Source organism: Mycteria americana, chromosome 28 (genome assembly GCF_035582795.1).
Source record: "Mycteria americana isolate JAX WOST 10 ecotype Jacksonville Zoo and Gardens chromosome 28, USCA_MyAme_1.0, whole genome shotgun sequence".
NCBI classification, from domain to species: domain Eukaryota; kingdom Metazoa; phylum Chordata; class Aves; order Ciconiiformes; family Ciconiidae; genus Mycteria; species Mycteria americana.
In genome coordinates this window covers 550,055-574,415 of record NC_134392.1, presented here as the reverse complement: position 1 = coordinate 574,415, position 24,361 = coordinate 550,055, and the positions used below count along the sequence as shown (strand labels likewise).

General features: G+C 66.6%; 1 protein-coding gene across 1 annotated transcript; it reads left to right on the top strand.

Annotated features, from left to right (window-relative positions):
• The first annotated feature begins 1,596 nt into the window (after positions 1-1,596).
• LOC142421281 (cAMP-dependent protein kinase catalytic subunit alpha-like) lies at positions 1,597-23,684 on the top strand. Its single transcript, XM_075525866.1, has 10 exons — positions 1,597-1,697; positions 3,773-3,834; positions 6,805-6,933; positions 8,931-9,029; positions 9,788-9,870; positions 11,122-11,248; positions 13,277-13,372; positions 13,465-13,587; positions 17,320-17,484; positions 23,522-23,684. The coding sequence occupies exons 1-10, from the start codon at positions 1,652-1,654 to the stop codon at positions 23,645-23,647; spliced, it is 1,056 nt and encodes a 351-aa protein (XP_075381981.1). The 5' UTR covers positions 1,597-1,651; the 3' UTR covers positions 23,648-23,684.
• Positions 23,685-24,361: the final 677 nt, after the last annotated feature.

The following is a 24,361-nucleotide window of genomic DNA, read 5'->3' as shown; positions in this document are numbered from 1 at the left end:
CCCCCCCCCCCGATGCTGCCCGGCGGGAATGGGGGGACCGGGGGGGGGGAGGTCTGTCCGTCCCCCACCGGGGGTAAAACCCGGCCTGGATCCGCACGGGAACGGACCGGGGGTAAAACCCGTCCCGGGGGAGTAAAACCCGGCCTGGATCTGCCTCGGGAATGGACCGGGGGTAAAACCCGGCTAAAACCCGGCCTGGATCTGCCTCGGGAATGGACCGGGGGTAAAACCCGGCCTGGATCTGCCTCGGGAATGGACCGGGGGTAAAACGCGGCCCGGGGGGGGGTAAAACCCGGCCTGGATCTGCCCCGGGAATGGACCGGGGGTAAAACCCGGCCTGGATTGGCGCTGGGCGGACTCATTAGGCCAATTAATGGGGAGGGGGGCATCCCCCGCTAATGAGTAATTAAGAGCAGCCACTGCAGCAGGAGCTGTGCTAATAGGTGTAATTAGCACTTGTGCTACTTATTATATGTTAATGAGCTGGGGGTAATTAAGCAGCAGGCTGATGATTAGCTCGTTAATTGAAGGGAGGGTAGAATTAATTACCGGGCTCGTGAGGGCACGGGGGACAGAGGCCTGCTGACGAGCTTGGCTTAATTAAGGAGGGGCGGGGCTTCGTTGGGTTAATTAACGGGGCTCGGGGGGGTCCGGTGTGTGCAAGGGCGGGGCCTGAGCCCTCGTGCAAGGCCTGAGTGTGAGCACGAGGCCGCGTGTGCAAGACCCGCCCCCGTGCCAGGGCCCCCGCGCATGCGCGGGGCGCCGCCTGCCCACGAGGCGGCGCGTGGCCGGAGCCCGGCGCGAGGCCGCGGCCCCGCCGCAGGGCGCATGCGCGCGCCGACGCAGGTGGGCGGGGCCGTTCGTTTCGTCCCGCCCCCTCGCCCTCCCCATTGGCGAGGGGGCGGGGGGCGGGGCTTGGGCCGTGCGGATCGGAACCGGGGCTGGGGAGCCCCGCCCGCTTCCGGGGCCGGGTCCCGGCCGGGGAGGTGCGGCCGTGCGGGGCGGTCTGGGCCCGCCCCCCGGGGCTACCGGAACCTCTCGCAGAAGCGATAGACCCCCACCCCGGGCTACCGGCAGCCCCCCCCCGGGGCTAGCAAGGTTCCTCCCCGGCTGACAGCACCCTCCCCGGGGCTACCGGGGCCCACTCACGGGATTACCGGGCCCCTCCCGGGGCTACCGAGCCCCCTCTGGGGGGACTACGGTCCCTGCCTGGCCTGGCCCCGCCCCCGCTGCCAATCTCTCCCCAAGCTCCTCCCACCGCCCGTCAATCTCCCCAGCCCCCGCCCACCTCGCCGCTTGACCACGCCCCATTCTCCCGGCCTCGCCCACAGCCCTGCTTATTCCCGCCCCCCCGACCGAGGCCCCGCCTCCTCCGCAGCCCCCGGGTTCTATTTTTATCCGGGCACAGCCAATGAGCGGCGGGCGGGGGCGGGCCGAGCGCGGAGGGACGGCTTCCCTGGCCAATGGAGGGGCGGCGCCTCAGAGGCGGCCGGGCCCAATGGCGGCGGCGGGGCGGGCGGCAGTGCTGGGGCGACCAATGGGACGGCGGCGGCTGAGCGGCGGGACCAATGAGCGGCGGGGGGCGGGGCGGGGCGGGCCGCCGGGAGCGGGCGGCCGGGCCGGGCCGAGCGCGGAGCCGACGGGGCCCGAAATGGGCAACGCCGCCGCCGCCAAGAAGGGCGGGGAGCTGGAGAGCGGTGAGCGGCCGCACCGGGGACCGGGGACTGGGCCTGGCCGGGGGGAGCTGGGGCGAGCGCGGCCGGGACCGGGGGGAGCGGGCCCGGCTGAGGGGAACCGGGCCGGGAGGACCGGACTGATGGGGGTCGGTCCGAGCTGGGCCGGGACCGGGGGAACCGGGGGGGGGCAGCTGGCTGAACACGGCGGGGCGGGTGTGCTGGGCCACCGGGGGGACACCGGCCCCGCTGGAGGGGCTCACACCGGGCGGGGGGGGGCTGCGTGGGGGCTCCGGGGCCGCTTGCCGCGGGAGTGTTTGGGGGGGGCAGAGGAGTCCCGGGGGGGCAGACGGGCCCCGGGGGGCGTTTGCCCCCGGGGTCTCGGGGGGTGGAAGGGGCCGCTTGCCCCATCCCCCCGGCGTGGGGAGGATCCCGGGGGTGTCTCCCCCCCCCCCAGAGCGGGGAGCGTGGGGGGAGCGCGGGGGTGGGGCTTGAGGGAAGGGGCGGGGCCTGTGCGGTTGCCGTGGGAACAGGGGCAGGCCCTGGGGGACAGGGGCAGGGCACGTGGGGTTGCCATTGGGGCAGGGCGGGGCCTAGGGGAAGGAGGCGTGGCCTGCGCGGGGTTGCCGTGGGGACAGGGCAGGGCGTGGGGGGAAGGGGCGGGGCGCTGGGGGTTGCCATGGGGACAGGAGGGGCGCCTGGGGGAAAGGGCGGGGCATGGCGGGGTTGCTATGGGGATAGGGCGGGGCTTAGGGGGAAGGGCGGGACAAGCTGGGCGTTGCCGGGGGATTGGGGCGGGGCCTGCGGGAAGGGGCGGGGCTTCAGCAGGTGCGGAGCTGGGGGGGGGTCCCCAGGGTCCTGGGGGGAGGGGGCGATGGAGGAAAGGGGGGTGCAGGGCCCGGAATGCTGGGTCCCCCGGGAGGGGGAGGGGGCAGAAGGGGTGTGGCTGGTGCAGACCCCACCCCCATTTCTCCGTGACCGGTAGCTGGGGGGACGCAGGCGGTACCGGGGGACAGGGGACACCGGGGGGGGGGGGGGGCATCCGTGTGGCCGGAGGGGACCGAAGGGACACCGGGAGGGCTGGGGGGGACCGAGGGGACGCTGAGGGGGTCTTGGGGGGCCGGGGGGGGGGGTTGGGGACCCTGTCCCAGCCCAGGGTTTATCTGGGACCCAGGGGACACGTGGGGGGGGGTATTGGGAAAGTGGGGGGGATTGAGGGGGTATTGGGGGGCTGAGGGGCCACTTGGGGGGACAGAGGGGACAGCGGGGGGGGGTATTAGGGGGGGCACTGGTGGGTATTGGGGTACCTGGGGGTTATTGAGGGACCAGAGGGACCCTGGGGGGACATCAGGACCCCGCCTGGCTTGGGGGGGGGGGTGCCCTGAGAGGCCACCGAGGGGGGTGATGGCCCCTGGGGGGGGGGGGCACCGGGGAGATCCCCCCGGGAACAGCCTGGGCCAGGGGGACCCCAAAAGCGGGGGTCCTCAGCCCCCCCCCCCCCCCCCCCGGTCAGCCCTGACTGAGGGGAGCCAAGGGGGTGTCGTGTCCCCCCCCCCTTAGGGGTCCCCCCCGGCCTCCTCAGATGCCTGGGTCCCCCGCCAACCCCTGGGGTGTTTGGGGGGGTCCCCAAGTGGGGGCTCACCTGCTTTGGGGGGGTGGGAGGGGGGTGTTTGCTCCCGGACACCTGGGTCCTCCGGCCGCTCGGCTCCTCCCTGCCTCAGTTTCCCCTCTTGAAGTGGGGGGGCTTATCCCCCCCCCCTCCATCTTATTTGCCCTCCCACACTGTGGGTACTGGGATATTCAAGCCTTACTGGGCCATACTGGGAGGGGCGGTGGGGGGGCGACACCAGCGTGGGTCACGTGTGCCCCTGGGGACAAAGTCTGTTGTCCCCCCCCCGGGGTCATCGCCCGGCGGCAGCTCCCGGACGCCTGGGTCCGTGGCATGGAGGACGGTGAGGGGGGGGCTCTGAGGGTTTTGGGGGGGCCCGGGCGCCTGGGTCCCTCGGCTGGGCCTGCTGTGGGGGTTTTGGGGGGTTTTTGGGGGGGTGCTGCTGCTGACCCCCCCCTCCTTGTCCCCCCCTATGTCGTCCCCCCCCCAGTGAAGGAGTTTTTGGCCCGAGCCAAGGAGGATTTTCTCAAAAAATGGGAGAACCCGGCCCAGGTACGTGTGCCCCCCCCCCCCCCCATGTCCCCTCCTGGGGATCCCCTGTGTCCCCCCAAAGAACCAGGGGGGTCCCGTGTCCCCACCTGGGTGGCTGGGGGGGTCCCTTCTATCCTTGGGGGGGGGGGGAGGGGGGGCCATGTCCCCTCTCAGGGGACTGGGGGTGGGGGTGTCCTGTGTCCTTCTCGGAAGGTTTGGGGGGGTCCCTTGTCCCCTTGGAGGGGTCCTGGTCCCCCCCATCACTCAGGGTCCCTTTGGGGGGGGTCCCTTGTCCCCTTTGGGGGGGTCCTGGTCCCCCTCCATCACTCAGGGTCCCTTTGGGGGGGGTCCCGTGTCCCTTTGGGGGGGTCCAGGTCCCCCCCATCACTCAGGGTCCCTTTAGGGGGGTCCCGTGTCCCTTTGGGGGGGTCCTGGTCCCCCCCATCACTCAGGATCCCTTTGGGGGGGGTCCCTTGTCCCTTTGGGGGGGTCCTGGTCCCCCCCATCACTCAGGGTCCCTTTAGGGGGGTCCCGTGTCCCTTTGGGGGGGTCCTGGTCCCCCCCATCACTCAGGGTCCCTTTGGGGGGGGTCCCTTGTCCCTTTGGGGGGGTCCTGGTCCCCCCCATCACTCAGGGTCCCTTTAGGGGGGTCCCGTGTCCCTTTGGGGGGGTCCTGGTCCCCCCCATCACTCAGGGTCCCTTTGGGGGGGGGTCCCTTGTCCCTTTGGGGGGGTCCTGGTCCCCCCCATCACTCAGGGTCCCTTTAGGGGGGTCCCGTGTCCCTTTGGGGGGGTCCTGGTCCCCCCCATCACTCAGGGTCCCTTTGGGGGGGGTCCCTTGTCCCCTTTGGGGGGGGTCCTGGTCCCCCTCCATCACTCAGGGTCCCTTTGAGGGGGTCCCTTGTCCCTTTGGGGGGGGTCCTGGTCCCCTTTCTGAGCTTGGGGTCCCCATGGGGGTCCCATGTCCCTTTGGGGGGGTCCCGTGTCCCTTTCGGGGGGTCCAGGTCCCCCCCCATCACTCAGGGTCCCTTTAGGGGGGTCCCGTGTCCCTTTGGGGGGGGGTCCTGGTCCCCCCCATCACTCAGGGTCCCTTTGGGGGGATCCCGTGTCCCCTTGGCGGGGTCCTGGTCCCCCCCATCACTCAGGGTCCCTTTGGGGGGGGTCCCTTGTCCCTTTGGGGGGGTCCTGGTCCCCCCCATCACTCAGGGTCCCTTTGGGGGGGGGTCCCGTGTCCCTTTGGGGGGTCCTGGTCCCCCCCATCACTCAGGGTCCCTTTGGGGGGGGTCCCGTGTCCCTTTGGGGGGGTCCAGGTCCCCCCCATCACTCAGGGTCCCTTTAGGGGGGTCCCGTGTCCCTTTGGGGGAGTCCTGGTCCCCCCCATCACTCAGGATCCCTTTGGGGGGGGTCCCTTGTCCCTTTGGGGGGGGTCCTGGTCCCCCCCATCACTCAGGGTCCCTTTAGGGGGGTCCCGTGTCCCTTTGGGGGGGTCCTGGTCCCCCCCATCACTCAGGGGTCCCTTTAGGGGGGTCCCTTGTCCCCTTTGGGGGGGGTCCTGGTCCCCCTCCATCACTCAGGGTCCCTTTGAGGGGGTCCCTTGTCCCTTTGGGGGGGGTCCTGGTCCCCTTTCTGAGCTTGGGGTCCCCATGGGGGTCCCATGTCCCTTTGGGGGGGTCCCGTGTCCCTTTCGGGGGGTCCAGGTCCCCCCCATCACTCAGGATCCCTTTAGGGGGGTCCCGTGTCCCTTTGGGGGGGGTCATGGTCCCCCCCATCACTCAGGGTCCCTTTGGGGGGGGTCCCTTGTCCCTTTGGGGGGGTCCTGGTCCCCCCCATCACTCAGGGTCCCTTTGGGGGGGGTCCCGTGTCCCTTTGGGGGGGTCCTGGTCCCCCCATCACTCAGGGTCCCTTTGGGGGGGGTCCCTTGTCCCTTTGGGGGGGTCCTGGTCCCCCCCCCATCACTCAGGGTCCCTTTGGGGGGGGTCCCTTGTCCCTTTGGGGGGGTCCTGGTCCCCCCCATCACTCAGGGTCCCTTTGGGGGGGGTCCCTTGTCCCTTTGGGGGGGTCCTGGTCCCCCCCATCACTCAGGGTCCCTTTGGGGGGGGTCCCTTGTCCCCTTTGGGGGTGTCCCCTGTCCCCCCCCATCACTCAGGGTCCCTTTGGGGGGGGTCCCTTGTCCCTTTGAGGGGTCCTGGTCCCCTTTTTGAGCTTGGGGTCCCCATGGGGGTCCCATGTCCCTTTGGGGGGTCCCCATGTCCCTTCCTTTTACTCAGGGTCCCCTTTTGGGGGGGTCCCTTTTCCCTTGGGGGTGTCCTGTGTCCCTTTGGAGGGGTCCTCATCCCCTCCCGGAGCTTAGGGTCCCCTGAGGGGGTCCCCTGTCCCCTCCCATCTCTCAGGGTCCCTTTGGGGGTGTCCCCTGTCCCCTCCTATCACTCAGGGTCCCTTTGTCGGGGGTCCCTTGTCCCTTTTGGGGGGTCCTGGTCCCCCCCATCACTCAGGGTCCCTTTGGGGGTGTCCCCTGTCCCCTCCTATGACCCAGGGTCCCTTGGGGGGGTCCCACATCCTCTTTGGGGTCTCCCCTGTCCCCTCCCATCTCTCAGGGTCCCTTTGGGGGTGTCCCCTGTCCCCCCCCATCACTCAGGGTCCCTTTGTGGGGGGTCCCTTGTCCCTTTTGGGGGGTCCTGGTCCCCCCCATCACTCAGGGTCCCTTTGGGGGTGTCCCCTGTCCCCTCCTATGACCCAGGGTCCCTTGGGGGGGTCCCACATCCTCTTTGGGGTGTCCCCTGTCCCCTCCCATCTCTCAGGGTCCCTTTGGGGTGTCCCCTGTCCCCTCCCATCACTCAGGGTCCCTTTGGGGGGTCCCATGTCCCCTTTGGGACAGTCCCACGTCCCCTAGGCAGGTCCAGGAGCCCCTCAGCACCCCTCGGGAACCCCGGGGACCCCAGAGAGGGGACACTGCCACCCCAGGGGGGTGACACTGCCGTGTCCCCGTCCCCAGAACACGGCCAGCCTGGAGCAGTTCGAGCGCATCCGGACGCTGGGGACGGGCTCCTTCGGGCGCGTCATGCTGGTGCGGCACAAGGACACGGGCCACCACTACGCCATGAAGATCCTCGATAAGCAGAAGGTGACAGGGACGGGGACATCCTGGGGGGCTGCGGTGGCAACTGGCCACGCGCTGGCATTGGGGAGGACCGGTGGTGGTGGCCGGGGGGGGTATTGGTGTCCCCAGCATGGGGGGACGCTGGTGTCATCGGGTCTGGGGGGACTTTGGTGTCCCCAACATGGGGGGACACTGGTGTCATCGGGTCTGGGGGGACTTTGGTGTCCCCAGCGTGTGGGGACGCTGGTGTCATCGGGTCTGGGGGACTTTGGTGTCCCCAGGGTGCGGGGACGCTGGTGTCATTGGGTGTGGGGGGACTTTGGTGTCCCCAACATGGGGAGATGCTGGTGTCATTTGGTCTGTGGGGACTTTGGTGTCCCCAGTGTGTGGGGACGCTGGTGTCATCGGGTCTGGGGGGACTTTGGTGTCCCCAGCATGTGGGGACGCTGGTGTCATCGGGTCTGGGGGGACTTTGGTGTCTCCAGGGTGCGGGGACGCTGGTGTCATTGGGTCTGGGAGGACTTTGGTGTCTCCAACATGGGGGGACGCTGGTGTCATTTGGTCTGTGGGGACTTTGGTGTCCCCAGCGTGTGGGGACGCTGGTGTCATCGGGTCGGGGGGGACTTTGGTGTCCCCAGGGTGCGGAGACGCTGGTGTCGTCGGGTCTGGGGGGACTTTGGTGTCCCAGCATGTGGGGATGCTGGTGTCATCGGGTGTGGGGGGACTTTGGTGTCCCCAGGGTGCGGAGACGCTGGTGTCATCGGGTGTGGGGGGACTTTGGTGTCCCCAACATGTGGGACGCTGGTGTCATCGGGTCGGGGGGGACCTGGTGTCCCCAGCGTGGGGGGACGCTGGTGTCGTCGGGTCTGGGGGGACTTTGGTGTCCCCAGCATGTGGGGACCCTGGTGTCATCGGGTCTGGGGGGACTTTGGTGTCCCCAACGTGGGGGGACGCTGGTGTCATCAGGTCTGGGGGGACTTTGGTGTCCCCAGCATGTGGGGACGCTGGTGTCATCGGGTCGGGGGGGACTTTGGTGTCCCCAACATGTGGGGACGCTGGTGTCATCGCGTCTGTGGGGACTTTGGTGTCCCCAGCGTGTGGGGACGCTGGTGTCATCGCGTCTGTGGGGACTTTGGTGTCCCCAGCGTGTGGGGACGCTGGTGTCATCGCGTCTGTGGGGACTTTGGTGTCCCCAGCGTGTGGGGACGCTGGTGTCATCGGGTCGGGGGGGACTTTGGTGTCCCCAGCATGTGGGGACGCTGGTGTCATCAGGTCTGGGGGGACTTTGGTGTCCCCAGCATGTGGGGACGCTGGTGTCATTGGGTCTGTGGGGACTTTGGTGTCCCCAGCGTGTGGGGACGCTGGTGTCATCGGGTCTGGGGGGACTTTGGTGTCCCCAGCATGTGGGGACGCTGGTGTCATCGGGTCTGGGGGACTTTGGTGTCCCCAACATGGGGGGACGCAGGTGTCATCGGGTCTGGGGGGACTTTGGTGTCCCCAACATGGAGGGACACACACTGATGTCATTGGTCTTGAGGGGACCTTGGTGTCCCCTACATGGGGAGACCCTGGTGTCATTACTCCCAGGGGGACATTGGTGTCCCCAGGGTGGGGGGATGTTGGTGTCTTTGGTCCTGGAGGGACATTGGTGTCCCCAACATGGAGGGGGGGACATCGGTGTCCCCAGTGTGGGGTGGGACGCTGATGGCATTGGGTCTTGGGGCACCTCAGTATCCCCAATGTCCCTAGCCTGAGGGGGGGACCTTGGTATCCTCAGTCACAGGGGGTGTCCTGGTGTCCCCAACACGGTGGGTGGTGTCCCTGGTGTCCCCAACATGGTGGGACCTCCCTGTCCTCGGTCCTAGGGGGAGCCCAGTGTCCCCAGCATTGGTGGGAGGGACACGCCGGTGTCCCCACTTGTTCCCAGCCCAGTGGGACAAGCTGTCCCTAGGGGTCTGTCCCTGGGTGGGGCGGGGGGGGTGACACAGGGTGTCCCCAGGGGTGACAGGATGTCCCCGCAGGTGGTGAAGCTGAAGCAGATCGAGCACACGCTGAACGAGAAGCGGATCCTGCAGGCTGTCACCTTCCCCTTCCTCGTCCGCCTCGAGTACTCCTTCAAGGTGGGGACGGGGGTCCCTGTCACCCCCCCCACTGTCCCCATGGCCCCAGGGTGGTCCCCATGGCCCCAGGGTGGTCCCCACGGCCCCAGAGTGGGTCCCTGTCACACCCGGGGTGGTCCCCATGGCCTCAAGGTGGTCACCGTCTCCCCCAGATGATCCCATCGCCCCCAGAGTGTCCCCTGTCCCACCAGGGTGTCCCCCCCCCAGTGTCCCGTCACCCCCCCCGTCCCGGGTGTCCCCACATCTGTGAGGAGTCCTCCATTGTGCCAAGACACTGGGATGTCACCGGGGTGTCCCTTGTCCCCCTCGGGTGGTCTGTAAGGTGTCCCCCATCACCCTCAGGCTGTCCCCGAGATGTCCCCTGTCCCCCACGGATGGTCCCCAGGGTGTCCCCCATTCCCCTTGGGTGTCCCTCATCACCCTCAGGCTGTCCCCAAGGCGTCCCCTGTCCCCCTTAGATGTCCCCTGTCCCCCTGGGGTGTCCCCTGTCCCCCTCAGGTGGTCCCTGGGGTATCCCCCATCCCCCTTAGTCCCCAGAGTGTTCCCTGTCCCCCTTGGATGTCCCCCGTCCCCCCTGGGCTGTCCCCAAGGTGTCCCCTGTCCCCCTTAGATGTCCCCTGTCCCCCTGGGGTATCCCCCATCCCCCTCGGTTGGTCCCCAGAGTGTCCCCTGTCCCCCTTGGACGTCCCCCGTCCCCCCCGGGCTGTCCCCAAGGTGTCCCCTGTCCCCCGTGGACGTCCCCCGTCCCCCTCCGGCAGGACAACTCCAACCTGTACATGGTGATGGAGTACATCCCGGGGGGGGAGATGTTCTCCCACCTCCGCCGCATCGGCCGCTTCAGGTGAGCAGGAGTCTGGGGGGTCCCAGGGGTGTCCCAGGGGTCCCATGGGGTGTCGGGGGTGGTTCTTGGGACTTCTGGGGGTTCCCAAGGGGGTTGTGGGGATTGTGGGGGTCCCAGGAAGCGTGTTGGGGGTCTCTGAGGTGTCCCTGGGGGATCTCAGGGGGGATTGGAGAGGTCCCATGGGGTCACTGGGTGGTTCTTGGGGACTTCTGGGGGTTCCCGGGGGGGTCTGGGTATTGTGGGGGTCCCGGGAAAGGTCTTGGTGGTCCCTGGGGGGGTCTTGGGGGGGGATTGGAGAGGTCCCAGGAGGTCTCTGGGTGGCCCTTGGGGACTTCTGGGGGGTTCTCAGGGGGGTTCTGGGGATTGTGGCAGTTCCAAGAAGGGTCTTGGGGGGATTTGAGGGGTCCCAGGAAGGGTCTTGGGGTCGCTGGGTGGTCCCATGGGGTCGCTGGGTGGTCATTGGGGACTTCTGGGAGTTTTCAGGGGGGTTCTGGGGAATGTGGGGGTCCCAGGACAGGTCTTGAGGGTCTTTGAGGGGTCCCAGGAAGGGTCTTGGGGATCTCTGAGGGTCCCTGAGGGGTCTGGGTGGTTCTTGGGGACTTCTGGGGGTTCCCGGGGGGTTGTGGGGATTGTGGGGGTCCCAGAGAGGGTCTTGGGGGGATTGAGGGGTCCCAGGGAGGGTGTTGGGGGTCTCTGAGGGGTCCCTGGGGAGTCACAGGGGAGATTGGAGAGGTCCCATGGGGTCTCTGGTGGTCCTTGGGGACTTCTGGGGGGGGGTCCTATGGGGGATTTGGGTATTGTGGGGGTCCCAGGAAGGGTCTTGATGGGGTTTGAGGGGTCTCTGGGGGGGGCCCCTGGGGACTTCTGGGGGTTGTCAGGGTCTCGGGGGTATCTGGGGGGGGTCTCAGGGGTGTCTCTGGGGGTTGCGGGGGTCCCAAAGGGTCTTGGGGGGGGTCTCAGGGGTGTCTCTGGGGGTTGCGGGGGGTCCCAAAGGGTCTTGGGGGGGTCTCAGGGGTTCTGGGGGGGCCTCAGAAAGGGTCTGGCTTGGTTCTGGGGGTCCCCGGAAGGGGTCTCTGAGGGGTTCTGGGGGGTCTCTGGGGATGGTGGGGGTGACAGGGGGGTCCAAGGGGGTCTTAGGGTCTTGAGGGGGAGCTGGGGGGTCTCCAGGGGTTCCCAAGGGGTCCCTGGGGGGTTTTCAGGGGGGTCTGGAGGGTGGGGGGGGTCTCAGAAGGATCCCCCCCCCCCCCCCAGCGAGCCCCATGCCCGCTTCTACGCTGCCCAAATCGTGCTGACCTTCGAGTACCTGCACGCGCTCGACCTCATCTACCGCGACCTGAAACCCGAGAACCTGCTCATCGACCAGCAGGGCTACATCGAGGTACCCCAAAATACCCCCCTGCGCCCCAAAATACTCCCCTGCGCCCCAAAATACCCCCCAAACCCCCCCTGTGCCCCCCCAATCCCCCTCACACCCTTCCAATACCCCCCACTGCCCCCAACCTCCTCCCAACCTGCTCATCGAGCAGGAGGGCTACATCGAGGTACCCCAAAATACCCCCCTGCGCCCCAAAATACCCCCCTGCACCCCAAAATACCCCCCTGTGCCCCCCAAACCCCCTCACACCCTTCCCATACCCCCCACTGCCCCCAACCTCCTCCCAAGCTGCTCATCAACCAGCAGGGCTACATCGAGGTACCCCAAAATACCCCCCTGCGCCCCAAAATACTCCCCTGTGCCCCCCGATACTCTCCTGCACCCCCCAAATCCCCCCCCCCCCCCCCAATACTCCCCCCTGCCTTCAGTCCTCCCCCAAAGCTGGTTGCGACTGGCAGGGACGTGTCGAGGTACCCGAAACAGGCCGAATGCACCCCAAAACCTCCTGCTGCACCCCCTTAATCCCTTCAAGTACCCCCTAGGCACCCCGAAATACTCTAGGCATCCGCACAGCCCCCCCCAAGTTACCCAAAACCCCCCAAATACACCCCAAAACCCCCTTGCCCCCCCTCCAGTAGCCCTTAATCCCCCCAAATAACCCCCCAGGGCACCCCAAAGCCCCCCGAAGTTACTCAAACCCCCCCAAATACACCCAAAACCCCCTTGCCCCCCCTCCAGTAGCCCTTAATCCCCCCAAATAGCTCTCCCAGGGTACCCCAAAGCCCCCCAAAGTTACCCAAAGCCCCCCAAATACACCCCAAAACCCCCTCGTCCCCCCTCCAATAGCCCTTAATCCCCCCAAATAACCCCCTAAAGCCCCCCAAAGTTACCCAAAACCCCCCAAATACACCCCAAAACCCCTCGTCCCCCCTCCAATAGCCCTTAATCCCCCCAAATAACCCCCCCAGGGCACCCCAAAGCCCCCCGAAGTTACCCAAAACCCCCCAAATACACCCCAAAACCCCCTCGTCCCCCCTCCAATAGCCCTTAATCCCCCCAAATAACCCCCCTAGGGTACCCCAAAGCCCCCCAAAGTTACCCAAAGCCCCCCAAATACACCCCAAAACCCCCTCGTCCCCCCTCCAATAGCCCTTAATCCCCCCAAATAACCCCCCAGGGCACCCCAAAGCCCCCAAAGTTACTCAAACCCCCCCAAATACACCCCCAAACCCCCTCGTCCCCCCTCCAATAGCCTTAATCCCCCCAAATAACCCCCCTAGGGTACCCCAAAGCCCCCCAAAGTTACTCAAACCCCCCCAAATACACCCCCAAACCCCCTCGTCCCCCCTCCAATAGCCCTTAATCCCCCCAAATAACCCCCCAGGGCACCCCAAAGCCCCCCAAAGTTACCCAAACCCCCCCAAATACACCCCAAACCCACTTGTTCCCCTTCCAATAGCCCTTAATCCCCCCAAATAACCCCCCAGGGCACCCCAAAGTTACCCAAAGCCCTCCAAATACACCCCAAAACCCCCTCGTCCCCCTCCAATAGCCCTTAATCCCCCAAATAACCCCCCAGGGCACCCCAAAGCCCCCCAAAGTTACCCAAACCCCCCCAAATACACCCCAAAACCCCCTCGTCCCCCCTCCAATAGCCCTTAATCCCCCCAAATAACCCCCCTAGGGTACCCCAAAGCCCCCTGAGGTTACCCAAAACCCCCCAAATACACCCCAAACCCACTTGTTCCCCCTCCAATAGCCCTTAATCCCCCAAATAACCCCCCCAGGGCACCCCAAAGCCCCCCAAATTTACCCAAACCCCCCCAAATACACCCCAAAACCCCCTTGCCCCCCCCCAAGATACACCTTAATCCCCTCTAAATCCCCCCCTTCAACCCCCCAAATCCCCCCCCCAATCCACCCCGGGGCCACCCCACAACCCCCCCCAAACACCCCATCGCCCCCCGCCCACCCTAACCCCGACCCCCCCACACACCGGTGGGGGTCCCCATCCACACCCCCCCCCCCCAGGTGACAGATTTCGGCTTCGCCAAGCGGGTGAAGGGCCGGACCTGGACGCTGTGCGGCACCCCCGAGTACCTGGCACCCGAAATCATCCTCAGCAAGGTGAGGGGGTGGCTTAAACCCCCTTGGGGACCCCCCCAACCCCCCCAGATTTTGTCACCCCATGTGTGTGTCGTCCCCCCCCCCCTCCCCAGGGGTACAATAAGGCTGTGGACTGGTGGGCCCTGGGGGTCCTCATCTACGAGATGGCGGCCGGGTACCCCCCCTTCTTCGCCGACCAGCCCATCCAGATCTATGAGAAGATCGTCTCGGGGAAGGTGAGGGGGGGTCCTGGGCCCCCCCCCCGGGGGGGGTGTCCTGGCTCGGGGGGCCCCCAAATACACCCCCAAACCCCCTCGTCCCCCCTCCAATAGCCCTTAATCCCCCCAAATAACCCCCCTAGGGTACCCCAAAGCCCCCCAAAGTTACTCAAACCCCCCCAAATACACCCCCAAACCCCCTCGTCCCCCCTCCAATAGCCCTTAATCCCCCCAAATAACCCCCCAGGGCACCCCAAAGCCCCCCAAAGTTACCCAAACCCCCCCAAATACACCCCAAACCCACTTGTTCCCCTTCCAATAGCCCTTAATCCCCCCAAATAACCCCCCAGGGCACCCCAAAGTTACCCAAAGCCCTCCAAATACACCCAAAACCCCCTCGTCCCCCCTCCAATAGCCCTTAATCCCCCCAAATAACCCCCCAGGGCACCCCAAAGCCCCCCAAAGTTACCCAAACCCCCCCAAATACACCCCAAAACCCCCTCGTCCCCCCTCCAATAGCCCTTAATCCCCCCAAATAACCCCCCTAGGGTACCCCAAAGCCCCCTGAGGTTACCCAAAACCCCCCAAATACACCCCAAACCCACTTGTTCCCCCTCCAATAGCCCTTAATCCCCCCAAATAACCCCCCCAGGGCACCCCAAAGCCCCCCAAATTTACCCAAACCCCCCCAAATACACCCCAAAACCCCCTTGCCCCCCCCCCAAGATACACCTTAATCCCCTCTAAATCCCCCCCTTCAACCCCCCAAATCCCCCCCCCAATCCACCCCGGGGCCACCCCACAACCCCCCCCAAACACCCCATCGCCCCCCGCCCACCCTAACCCCGACCCCCCCACACACCGGTGGGGGTCCCCATCCACACCCCCCCCCCCCAGGTGACAGATTTCGGCTTCGCCAAGCGGGTGAAGGGCCGGACCTGGACGCTGTGCGGCACCCCCGAGTACCTGGCACCCGAAATCATCCTCAGCAAGGTGAGGGGGTGGCTTAAACCCCCTTGGGGACCCCCCCAACCCCCCCAGATTTTGTCACCCCATGTGTGTGTCGTCCCCCCCCCCCTCCCCAGGGGTACAATAAGGCTGTGGACTGGTGGGCCCTGGGGGTCCTCATCTACGAGATGGCGGCCGGGTACCCCCCCTTCTTCGCCGACCAGCCCATCCAGATCTATGAGAAGATCGTCTCGGGGAAGGTGAGGGGGGGTCCTGGGCCCCCCCCCCGGGGGGGGTGTCCTGGCTCGGGGGGGGAGGGTCCTGGCTCGAGGGGAGAGGGTCCTGGCTCGGGGCGGGGGGGGTCCTGGCTCGAGGGGAGAGGGTCCTGGCTCGGGGCAGGGGGGGTCCTGGCTCGGGGTGGGGGGGGTCCTGGCTCGAGGGGAGAGGGTCCTGGCTCGGGGCAGGGGGGGTCCTGGCTCGAGGGGAGAGGGTCCTGGCTCGGGGCAGGGGGGGTCCTGGCTCGGGGCTGGGGGGGTCCTGGCTCGAGGGGAGAGGGTCCTGGCTCGGGGCGGGGGGGGTCCTGGCTCGGGGCGGGGGGGGTCCTGGCTCGAGGGGAGAGGGTCCTGGCTCGGGGCGGGGGGGGTCCTGGCTCGAGGGGAGAGGGTCCTGGCTCGGGGCGGGGGGGGTCCTGGCTCGAGGGGAGAGGGTCCTGGCTCGGGGCGGGGGGGGTCCTGGCTCGAGGGGAGAGGGTCCTGGCTCGGGGCAGGGGGGGGTCCTGGCTCGGGGCTGGGGGGGTCCTGGCTCGAGGGGAGAGGGTCCTGGCTCGGGGCGGGGGGGGTCCTGGCTCGAGGGGAGAGGGTCCTGGCTCGGGGCAGGGGGGGGTCCTGGCTCGGGGCGGGGGGGGTCCTGGCTCGAGGGGAGAGGGTCCTGGCTCGGGGCGGGGGGGGTCCTGGCTCGGGGCGGGGGGGGTCCTGGCTCGAGGGGAGAGGGTCCTGGCTCGGGGCGGGGGGGGTCCTGGCTCGAGGGGAGAGGGTCCTGGCTCGGGGCAGGGGGGGTCCTGGCTCGAGGGGAGAGGGTCCTGGCTCGGGGTGGGGGGGGTCTGGGGGGATCCCCAGGGGGTTTAGGGGTCCTCGGGGGGGGTGGGGGTCTCCCCCGGGGGGGTTATGGGGATGGTTTGGGGATGCGTGGGGTTGGGGGTGTTATGGGGGGGCTTGGGGTGGTAGGGAAAGGGAGAAGAACTGGGGGGACTGGGAGCACTGGGGGAACTGGGAGAGGAATGGGAGGGGGTCTGGGAGGATGAGAGGGACTGGGGGGACTGGGAGAGGGTCTGGGAGGACTGGGAGGGGGGCTGGGAGGATGGGAGGGTCTGGGGGAACTGGGAGAGGGCCTGGGAGTAACGGGTGTGGACTGGGAGGTGGACTGGGAGCACTGGGGGAACTGGGAGAGGAATGGGAGGGCGTCTGGGGGACTGGGAGAGGGTCTGGGAGGACTGGGAGGGGGGCTGGGAGGATGGGAGGGACTGGGAGGTGGACTGGGAGCACTGGGGGAACTGGGAGAGGAATGGGAGGGGGTCTGGGAGGATGGGGGGGACTGGGAGAGGGACTGGGGGAACTGGGAGAGGGTCTGGGAGGACTGAAAGGACTGGGAGAGGGTCTGGGAGGACTGGGAGAGGGCCTGGGAGTAACGGGTGTGGAATGGGAGATGGACTGGGAGCACTGGGAGAGGAACTAGGGGGACTGGGAGAGGGACTGGGAGCACTGGGGGGGACTGGGAGAGGGACTGGGAGTAATGGGGGGGACTGGGAGAGGGATTGGGAGGAATGGGAGCACTGGGAAAGGGATTGGGAAGACTGGAAGGACGGAGAGTACTGGGAGGACTGGGAGAGGGACTGGGAGCCCTCAGAGAGGGCCTGGGAAGACTGGGAGCACTGGGAGAGCTACTGGGAGAGGCATATAGGGGACTGGAGAGGGACTGGGAGCAGTGGGGGGCAACTGGGAAAGAGCCTGAGGACACTGGCAGAGACTGGGAGAGGGACCAGGGATATCAGGGCGGAGACTGGGAGCACTGGTGCCACTGGGAGAGAACCTGGCAGTCACTGGGGCCTTGCTGGGCTCCCCTCCCTCCCCCCCCCCCCCCCGGCAAAGGGGTCCCAGGCATCCAGGCCCCCCCAGGACACCCCCCACCCTCCCCAGTGGGGACCCAGCCATCCAGCCCCCCCCATAGAGCATCCCCCCCATCCAAGCCCCCCCCGGGTCATCCCCCCACCCCTCTAATGGGGTCCCAGGCATCCAGGCCCCCCCATAGAGCATCCCCAGGCATCCAGCCCCCCCCCCATAGAGCATCCCCCCCACCCAAGCCCCCCCGGGTCATCTCCCCCCACCTCTCTAACGGGGTCCCAGGGACCCAGCCCCCCCAGGACAACCCCCCCACCCCTCTAATGGGGACCCAGGCATCCAAGCCCCCCCCGGGTCATCCCCCCACCCCTCTAATGGGGACCCAGGGACCCAGCCCCCCCAGGACAACCCCCCCACCCCCTCTAATGGGGACCCAGCCATCCAGCCCCCCCCCCCATAGAGCATCCCCCCCCATCCAAGCCCCCCCAGGTCATCCCCTCACCCCTCTAATGGGGACCCAGACATCCAGGCCCCGCCATAGAGCATCCCCCCCCATCCAAGCCCCCCCGGGTCATCTCCCCCCACCTCTCTAACGGGGTCCCAGGGACCCAGGCCCCCCTCCCCCGGGGACCCAGGCCCCCACCTCGGCGCTGGGGACCCAGGCCCCCGGCTGACCCCACGCCCGCAGGTGCGGTTCCCCTCGCACTTCAGCTCGGACCTGAAGGACCTCCTGCGCAACCTGCTCCAGGTCGACCTGACCAAGCGCTTCGGGAACCTCCGCAACGGCGTCGCCGACATCAAGGGTCACAAATGGTTCTCCACCACCGACTGGATCGCCATCTACCAGCGCAAGGTGGGCTTGGGGGGGGGGGGGGCTAGGGGGTCTTAGGAAGGGGGGGGATAGGGAGGATACGGGGGTCCTAGGAGGGGACATGGGGGACCTACAGAAACCTATGGGGTCCTAAGATGGGACATGGAGGTCCTAGGAGGGACTTTGGTGTCCTGGGAGGGGACATGGGGGGATCTACAAGGTCCTAGGAGAAGGCGTGAGGGTTTGGGAGGGGTCTCCAGGGTCCTAGGGTGGCCTTATGGGACCCTAGGGGGTCCTAGGAGGGGATGTGAGGGACCTATGGAAACCTATGGGGTCCTAAGATGGGACATGGAGGTCCTAGGAGGGACTTTGGTGTCGTGGGAGGGGACATGGGGGGATCTACAAGGTCCTAGGAGAAGGCGTGAGGGTTCCGGGGGGGTCTCCAGGGTCCTAGGAGGGGACATGGGGGTCCTAGGGTGGGCTTATGGGACCCTAGGGGGTCCTGGGAGGGGACTTGGGGGTCCTAGGAGGGGACGTGAGGGACCTATGGAAACCTATGGGGTCCTAAGATGGGACATGGAGGTCCTAGGAGGGACTTTGGTGTCCTGGGAGGGGACATGGGGGGGATCTACAAGGTCCTAGGAGAAGGCGTGAGGGTTCCAGGGGGGTCTCCAGGGTCCTAGGGTGGCCTTATGGGACCCTAGGGGGTCCTAGGAGGGGATGTGAGGGACCTATGGAAACCTATGGGGTCCTAAGATGGGACATGGAGGTCCTAGGAGGGACTTTGGTGTCGTGGGAGGGGACATGGGGGGATCTACAAGGTCCTAGGAGAAGGCGTGAGGGTTCCGGGGGGGTCTCCAGGGTCCTAGGAGGGGACATGGGGGTCCTAGGGTGGGCTTATGGGACCCTAGGGGGTCCTGGGAGGGGACTTGGGGGTCCTAGGAGGGGACGTGAGGGACCTATGGAAACCTATGGGGTCCTAAGATGGGACATGGAGGTCCTAGGAGGGACTTTGGTGTCCTGGGAGGGGACATGGGGGGGATCTACAAGGTCCTAGGAGAAGGCGTGAGGGTTCCAGGGGGGTCTCCAGGGTCCTAGGGTGGGCTTATGGGACCCTAGGGGGTCCTAGGAGGGGATGTGAGGGACCTATGGAAACCTATGGGGTCCTAAGATGGGACATGGAGGTCCTAGGAGGGACTTTGGTGTCGTGGGAGGGGACATGGGGGGGATCTACAAGGTCCTAGGAGAAGGCGTGAGGGTTCCAGGGGGGTCTCCAGGGTCCTAGGGTGGGCTTATGGGACCCTAGGGGGTCCTAGGAGGGGATGTGAGGGACCTATGGAAATCTATGGGGTCCTAAGATGGGACCTGGAGGTCCTAGGAAGGACTTTGGTGTCCTGGGAGGGGACATGGGGGGATCTACAAGGTCCTAGGAGAAGGCGTGAGGGTTCCAGGGGGGTCTCCAGGGTCCTAGGGTGGGCTTATGGGACCCTAGGGGGTCCTAGGAGGGGATGTGAGGGACCTATGGAAACCTATGGGGTCCTAAGATGGGACATGGAGGTCCTAGGAGGGACTTTGGTGTCGTGGGAGGGGACATGGGGGGATCTACAAGGTCCTAGGAGAAGGCGTGAGGGTTCCGGGGGGGTCTCCAGGGTCCTAGGAGGGGACATGGGGGTCCTAGGGTGGGCTTATGGGACCCTAGGGGGTCCTGGGAGGGGACTTGGGGGTCCTAGGAGGGGACGTGAGGGACCTATGGAAACCTATGGGGTCCTAAGATGGGACATGGAGGTCCTAGGAGGGACTTTGGTGTCCTGGGAGGGGACATGGGGGGGATCTACAAGGTCCTAGGAGAAGGCGTGAGGGTTCCAGGGGGGTCTCCAGGGTCCTAGGGTGGCCTTATGGGACCCTAGGGGGTCCTAGGAGGGGATGTGAGGGACCTATGGAAACCTATGGGGTCCTAAGATGGGACATGGAGGTCCTAGGAGGGACTTTGGTGTCGTGGGAGGGGACATGGGGGGATCTACAAGGTCCTAGGAGAAGGCGTGAGGGTTCCGGGGGGGTCTCCAGGGTCCTAGGAGGGGACATGGGGGTCCTAGGGTGGGCTTATGGGACCCTAGGGGGTCCTGGGAGGGGACTTGGGGGTCCTAGGAGGGGACGTGAGGGACCTATGGAAACCTATGGGGTCCTAAGATGGGACATGGAGGTCCTAGGAGGGACTTTGGTGTCCTGGGAGGGGACATGGGGGGGATCTACAAGGTCCTAGGAGAAGGCGTGAGGGTTCCAGGGGGGTCTCCAGGGTCCTAGGGTGGGCTTATGGGACCCTAGGGGGTCCTAGGAGGGGATGTGAGGGACCTATGGAAACCTATGGGGTCCTAAGATGGGACATGGAGGTCCTAGGAGGGACTTTGGTGTCGTGGGAGGGGACATGGGGGGGATCTACAAGGTCCTAGGAGAAGGCGTGAGGGTTCCAGGGGGGTCTCCAGGGTCCTAGGGTGGGCTTATGGGACCCTAGGGGGTCCTAGGAGGGGATGTGAGGGACCTATGGAAATCTATGGGGTCCTAAGATGGGACCTGGAGGTCCTAGGAAGGACTTTGGTGTCCTGGGAGGGGACATGGGGGGATCTACAAGGTCCTAGGAGAAGGCGTGAGGGTTCCAGGGGGGTCTCCAGGGTCCTAGGGTGGGCTTATGGGACCCTAGGGGGTCCTAGGAGGGGATGTGAGGGACCTATGGAAACCTATGGGGTCCTAAGATGGGACATGGAGGTCCTAGGAGGGACTTTGGTGTCGTGGGAGGGGACATGGGGGGATCTACAAGGTCCTAGGAGAAGGCGTGAGGGTTCCGGGGGGGTCTCCAGGGTCCTAGGAGGGGACATGGGGGTCCTAGGGTGGGCTTATGGGACCCTAGGGGGTCCTGGGAGGGGACTTGGGGGTCCTAGGAGGGGACGTGAGGGACCTATGGAAACCTATGGGGTCCTAAGATGGGACATGGAGGTCCTAGGAGGGACTTTGGTGTCCTGGGAGGGGACATGGGGGGATCTACAAGGTCCTAGGAGAAGGCGTGAGGGTTCCAGGGGGGTCTCCAGGGTCCTAGGGTGGGCTTATGGGACCCTAGGGGGTCCTAGGAGGGGATGTGAGGGACCTATGGAAACCTATGGGGTCCTAAGATGGGACATGGAGGTCCTAGGAGGGACTTTGGTGTCGTGGGAGGGGACATGGGGGGGATCTACAAGGTCCTAGGAGAAGGCGTGAGGGTTCCAGGGGGGTCTCCAGGGTCCTAGGGTGGGCTTATGGGACCCTAGGGGGTCCTAGGAGGGGATGTGAGGGACCTATGGAAACCTATGGGGTCCTAAGATGGGACATGGAGGTCCTAGGAGGGACTTTGGTGTCGTGGGAGGGGACATGGGGGGGATCTACAAGGTCCTAGGAGAAGGCGTGAGGGTTCCAGGGGGGTCTCCAGGGTCCTAGGGTGGCCTTATGGGACCCTAGGGGGTCCTAGGAGGGGATGTGAGGGACCTATGGAAATCTATGGGGTCCTAAGATGGGACATGGAGGTCCTAGGAGGGACTTTGGTGTCCTGGGAGGGGACATGGGGGGATCTACAAGGTCCTAGGAGAAGGCGTGAGGGTTCCAGGGGGGTCTCCAGGGTCCTAGGGTGGGCTTATGGGACCCTAGGGGGTCCTAGGAGGGGATGTGAGGGACCTATGGAAACCTATGGGGTCCTAAGATGGGACATGGAGGTCCTAGGAGGGACTTTGGTGTCGTGGGAGGGGACATGGGGGGATCTACAAGGTCCTAGGAGAAGGCGTGAGGGTTCCGGGGGGGTCTCCAGGGTCCTAGGAGGGGACATGGGGGTCCTAGGGTGGGCTTATGGGACCCTAGGGGGTCCTGGGAGGGGACTTGGGGGTCCTAGGAGGGGACGTGAGGGACCTATGGAAACCTATGGGGTCCTAAGATGGGACCTGGAGGTCCTAGGAGGGACTTTGGTGTCCTGGGAGGGGACATGGGGGGGATCTACAAGGTCCTAGGAGAAGGCGTGAGGGTTCCAGGGGGGTCTCCAGGGTCCTAGGGTGGGCTTATGGGACCCTAGGGGGTCCTAGGAGGGGATGTGAGGGACCTATGGAAACCTATGGGGTCCTAAGATGGGACATGGAGGTCCTAGGAGGGACTTTGGTGTCGTGGGAGGGGACATGGGGGGGATCTACAAGGTCCTAGGAGAAGGCGTGAGGGTTCCAGGGGGGTCTCCAGGGTCCTAGGGTGGGCTTATGGGACCCTAGGGGGTCCTAGGAGGGGATGTGAGGGACCTATGGAAACCTATGGGGTCCTAAGATGGGACATGGAGGTCCTAGGAGGGACTTTGGTGTCCTGGGAGGGGACATGGGGGGGATCTACAAGGTCCTAGGAGAAGGCGTGAGGGTTCCAGGGGGGTCTCCAGGGTCCTAGGGTGGGCTTATGGGACCCTAGGGGGTCCTAGGAGGGGATGTGAGGGACCTATGGAAACCTATGGGGTCCTAAGATGGGACATGGAGGTCCTAGGAGGGACTTTGGTGTCCTGGGAGGGGACATGGGGGGGATCTACAAGGTCCTAGGAGAAGGCGTGAGGGTTCCAGAGGGGCCTACAGGGACCTAGGAGGGGACGTGGGGGTCCTAGGGTGGGCTTATGGGACCCTAGGGGGTCCTGGGAGGGGACACAGGGGTCCTGGAGGTGGCCTACAGGGTCCTAGGAGGGGACATGGGGGTCCTGGCGGGGCTTTTGGGGGGACCTACAAGAATCTACAAGGTCCTAGGAGGGGACATGGGGGTTCTGGGGGGGGGTCTATGGGGTCCCAGGGCAGGCTTCTGAGGTCCTAGGGGACATGGGGGGGGGTCCTGGAGGGGACCTAGGGGGTCCTGGAAGGGGACTTGGGGGACCTGTGAGGAACTACGAGGTCCTAGGAGGGGTCTGGGGGGTCCTGGGAGGGGCCATGGGGACCCTACAGGGTGGGGGTTGGGAACGTGAGGGGTCTGGGGGGTCCTGGGAGGGGCCATGGGGACCCTACAGGGTGGGGGTCGGGGTCGGGGACGTGAGGGGCCATGGGGACCCTACAGGGTGGGGGTCGGGGACGTGAGGGGTCTGGGGGGTCCTGGGAGGGGCCATGGGGACCCTACAGGGTGGGGGTCAGGGTCGGGGACATGAGGGGACATGGGGACCCTACAGGGTGGGGGTCGGGGACGTGAGGGGTCTGGGGGGTCCTGGGAGGGGCCATGGGGACCCTACAGGGTGGGGGTCAGGGTCAGGGACATGAGGGGACATGGGGACCCTACAGGGTGGGGGTCGGGGTCGGGGACGTGAGGGGCCATGGGGACCCTACAGGGTGGGGGTCAGCGACGTGAGGGGTCTGGGGGGTCCTGGGAGGGGCCATGGGGACCGTACAGGGTGGGGGTCGGGGACGTGAGGGGTCTGGGGGGTCCTGGGAGGGGCCATGGGGACCGTACAGGGTGGGGGTCAGGGTCGGGGACATGAGGGGACATGGGGACCCTACAGGGTGGGGGTCGGGGACGTGAGGGGTCTGGGGGGTCCTGGGAGGGGCCATGGGGACCCTACAGGGTGGGGGTCGGGGACGTGAGGGGTCTGGGGGTCCTGGGAGGGGCCATGGGGACCGTACAGGGTGGGGGTCAGGGTCGGGGACATGAGGGGACATGGGGACCCTACAGGGTGGGGGTCGGGGACGTGAGGGGTCTGGGGGGTCCTGGGAGGGGCCATGGGGACCCTACAGGGTGGGGGTCGGGGACGTGAGGGGTCTGGGGGGTCCTGGGAGGGGCCATGGGGACCCTACAGGGTGGGGGTCAGGGTCGGGGACATGAGGGGACATGGGGACCCTACAGGGTGGGGGTTGGGGACGTGAGGGGTCTGGGGGGTCCTGGGAGGGGACATGGGGACCCTACAGGGTGGGGGTCAGGGACGTGAGGGGTCTGGGGGGTCCTGGGGGTGGCAGAGCCTCCTTAGAGTATCTCTGGGGACCACCATAAATTTGGGGGGGGGGGGTCTGAGGGGGAGGGGGGGGTCCCATGGAGGGGACCCAGACGCCCGCCCCCCCGCCCGTAGGTGGAAGCCCCCTTCGTGCCCAAGTGCAAAGGCCCCGGGGACACCAGCAACTTCGACGAGTACGAGGAGGAGGAGATCCGCGTCTCCCTCACCGACCGCTGCGCCAAGGAGTTCGCCGACTTCTAGGGTGGGGGGGGGGGGGGCCCCCCAACCCCCCCACCCCCCCCCCGGGGGGCTACGACCCCCCCCCAGGGGGTAAACCCCACCCCCCGGAGTGGGGGGCAACAACCTCGCACCGGTGAGCAGCGGGGCTGCCGACCCCTGCCTGGCAGCACTGCGTCCCGGGAGGGGGGGGGATTTGGGGGTGCCCCCCCCCGCTATGGGGTAATTTTAGGGGTGACCCCCCCCCCCGGGGTGATTTAGGGGTAAATTTGCCCCCCCCCCCCGGGGGGGTAAATCAAGGGGTAGATTTGCCCCCCCCCCCCGAGGGTAGTTCAGGGGTTGTATTTGCCCCACCACCACCACCCCAGGGTAATATTGGGGTGCACTTGCCCCCCCCCGATAATATAGGGGGAGGATTTGCCCCCCCCCGGTGGTAAGGGGGGGGGGTTTACGGCCCCTCGGGTAATATATAGGTTGTATTTACCCCCTGGGGGGTTGGGGGGGGGGGGTTGCCCCCCCAAAAGGGTAATTAAGGGGGGTTCCCCCCCCCCCCGAGGTAATTCAGGGGTGAATTTGCCCCCCCCGGGGGGGCTCTGGGGGTTTATTTGCTCCTGGGTGTGCTGGGGGGGGGGCAGCCCCCCACTTTTACCCAATCGGGGGGGCCCCGACCCCCCTATTTTTAATGGGGGAGCGGGGGGCAGGGTTCGACCCCCCCCCCCTTCCCCCCAATTTTAACTG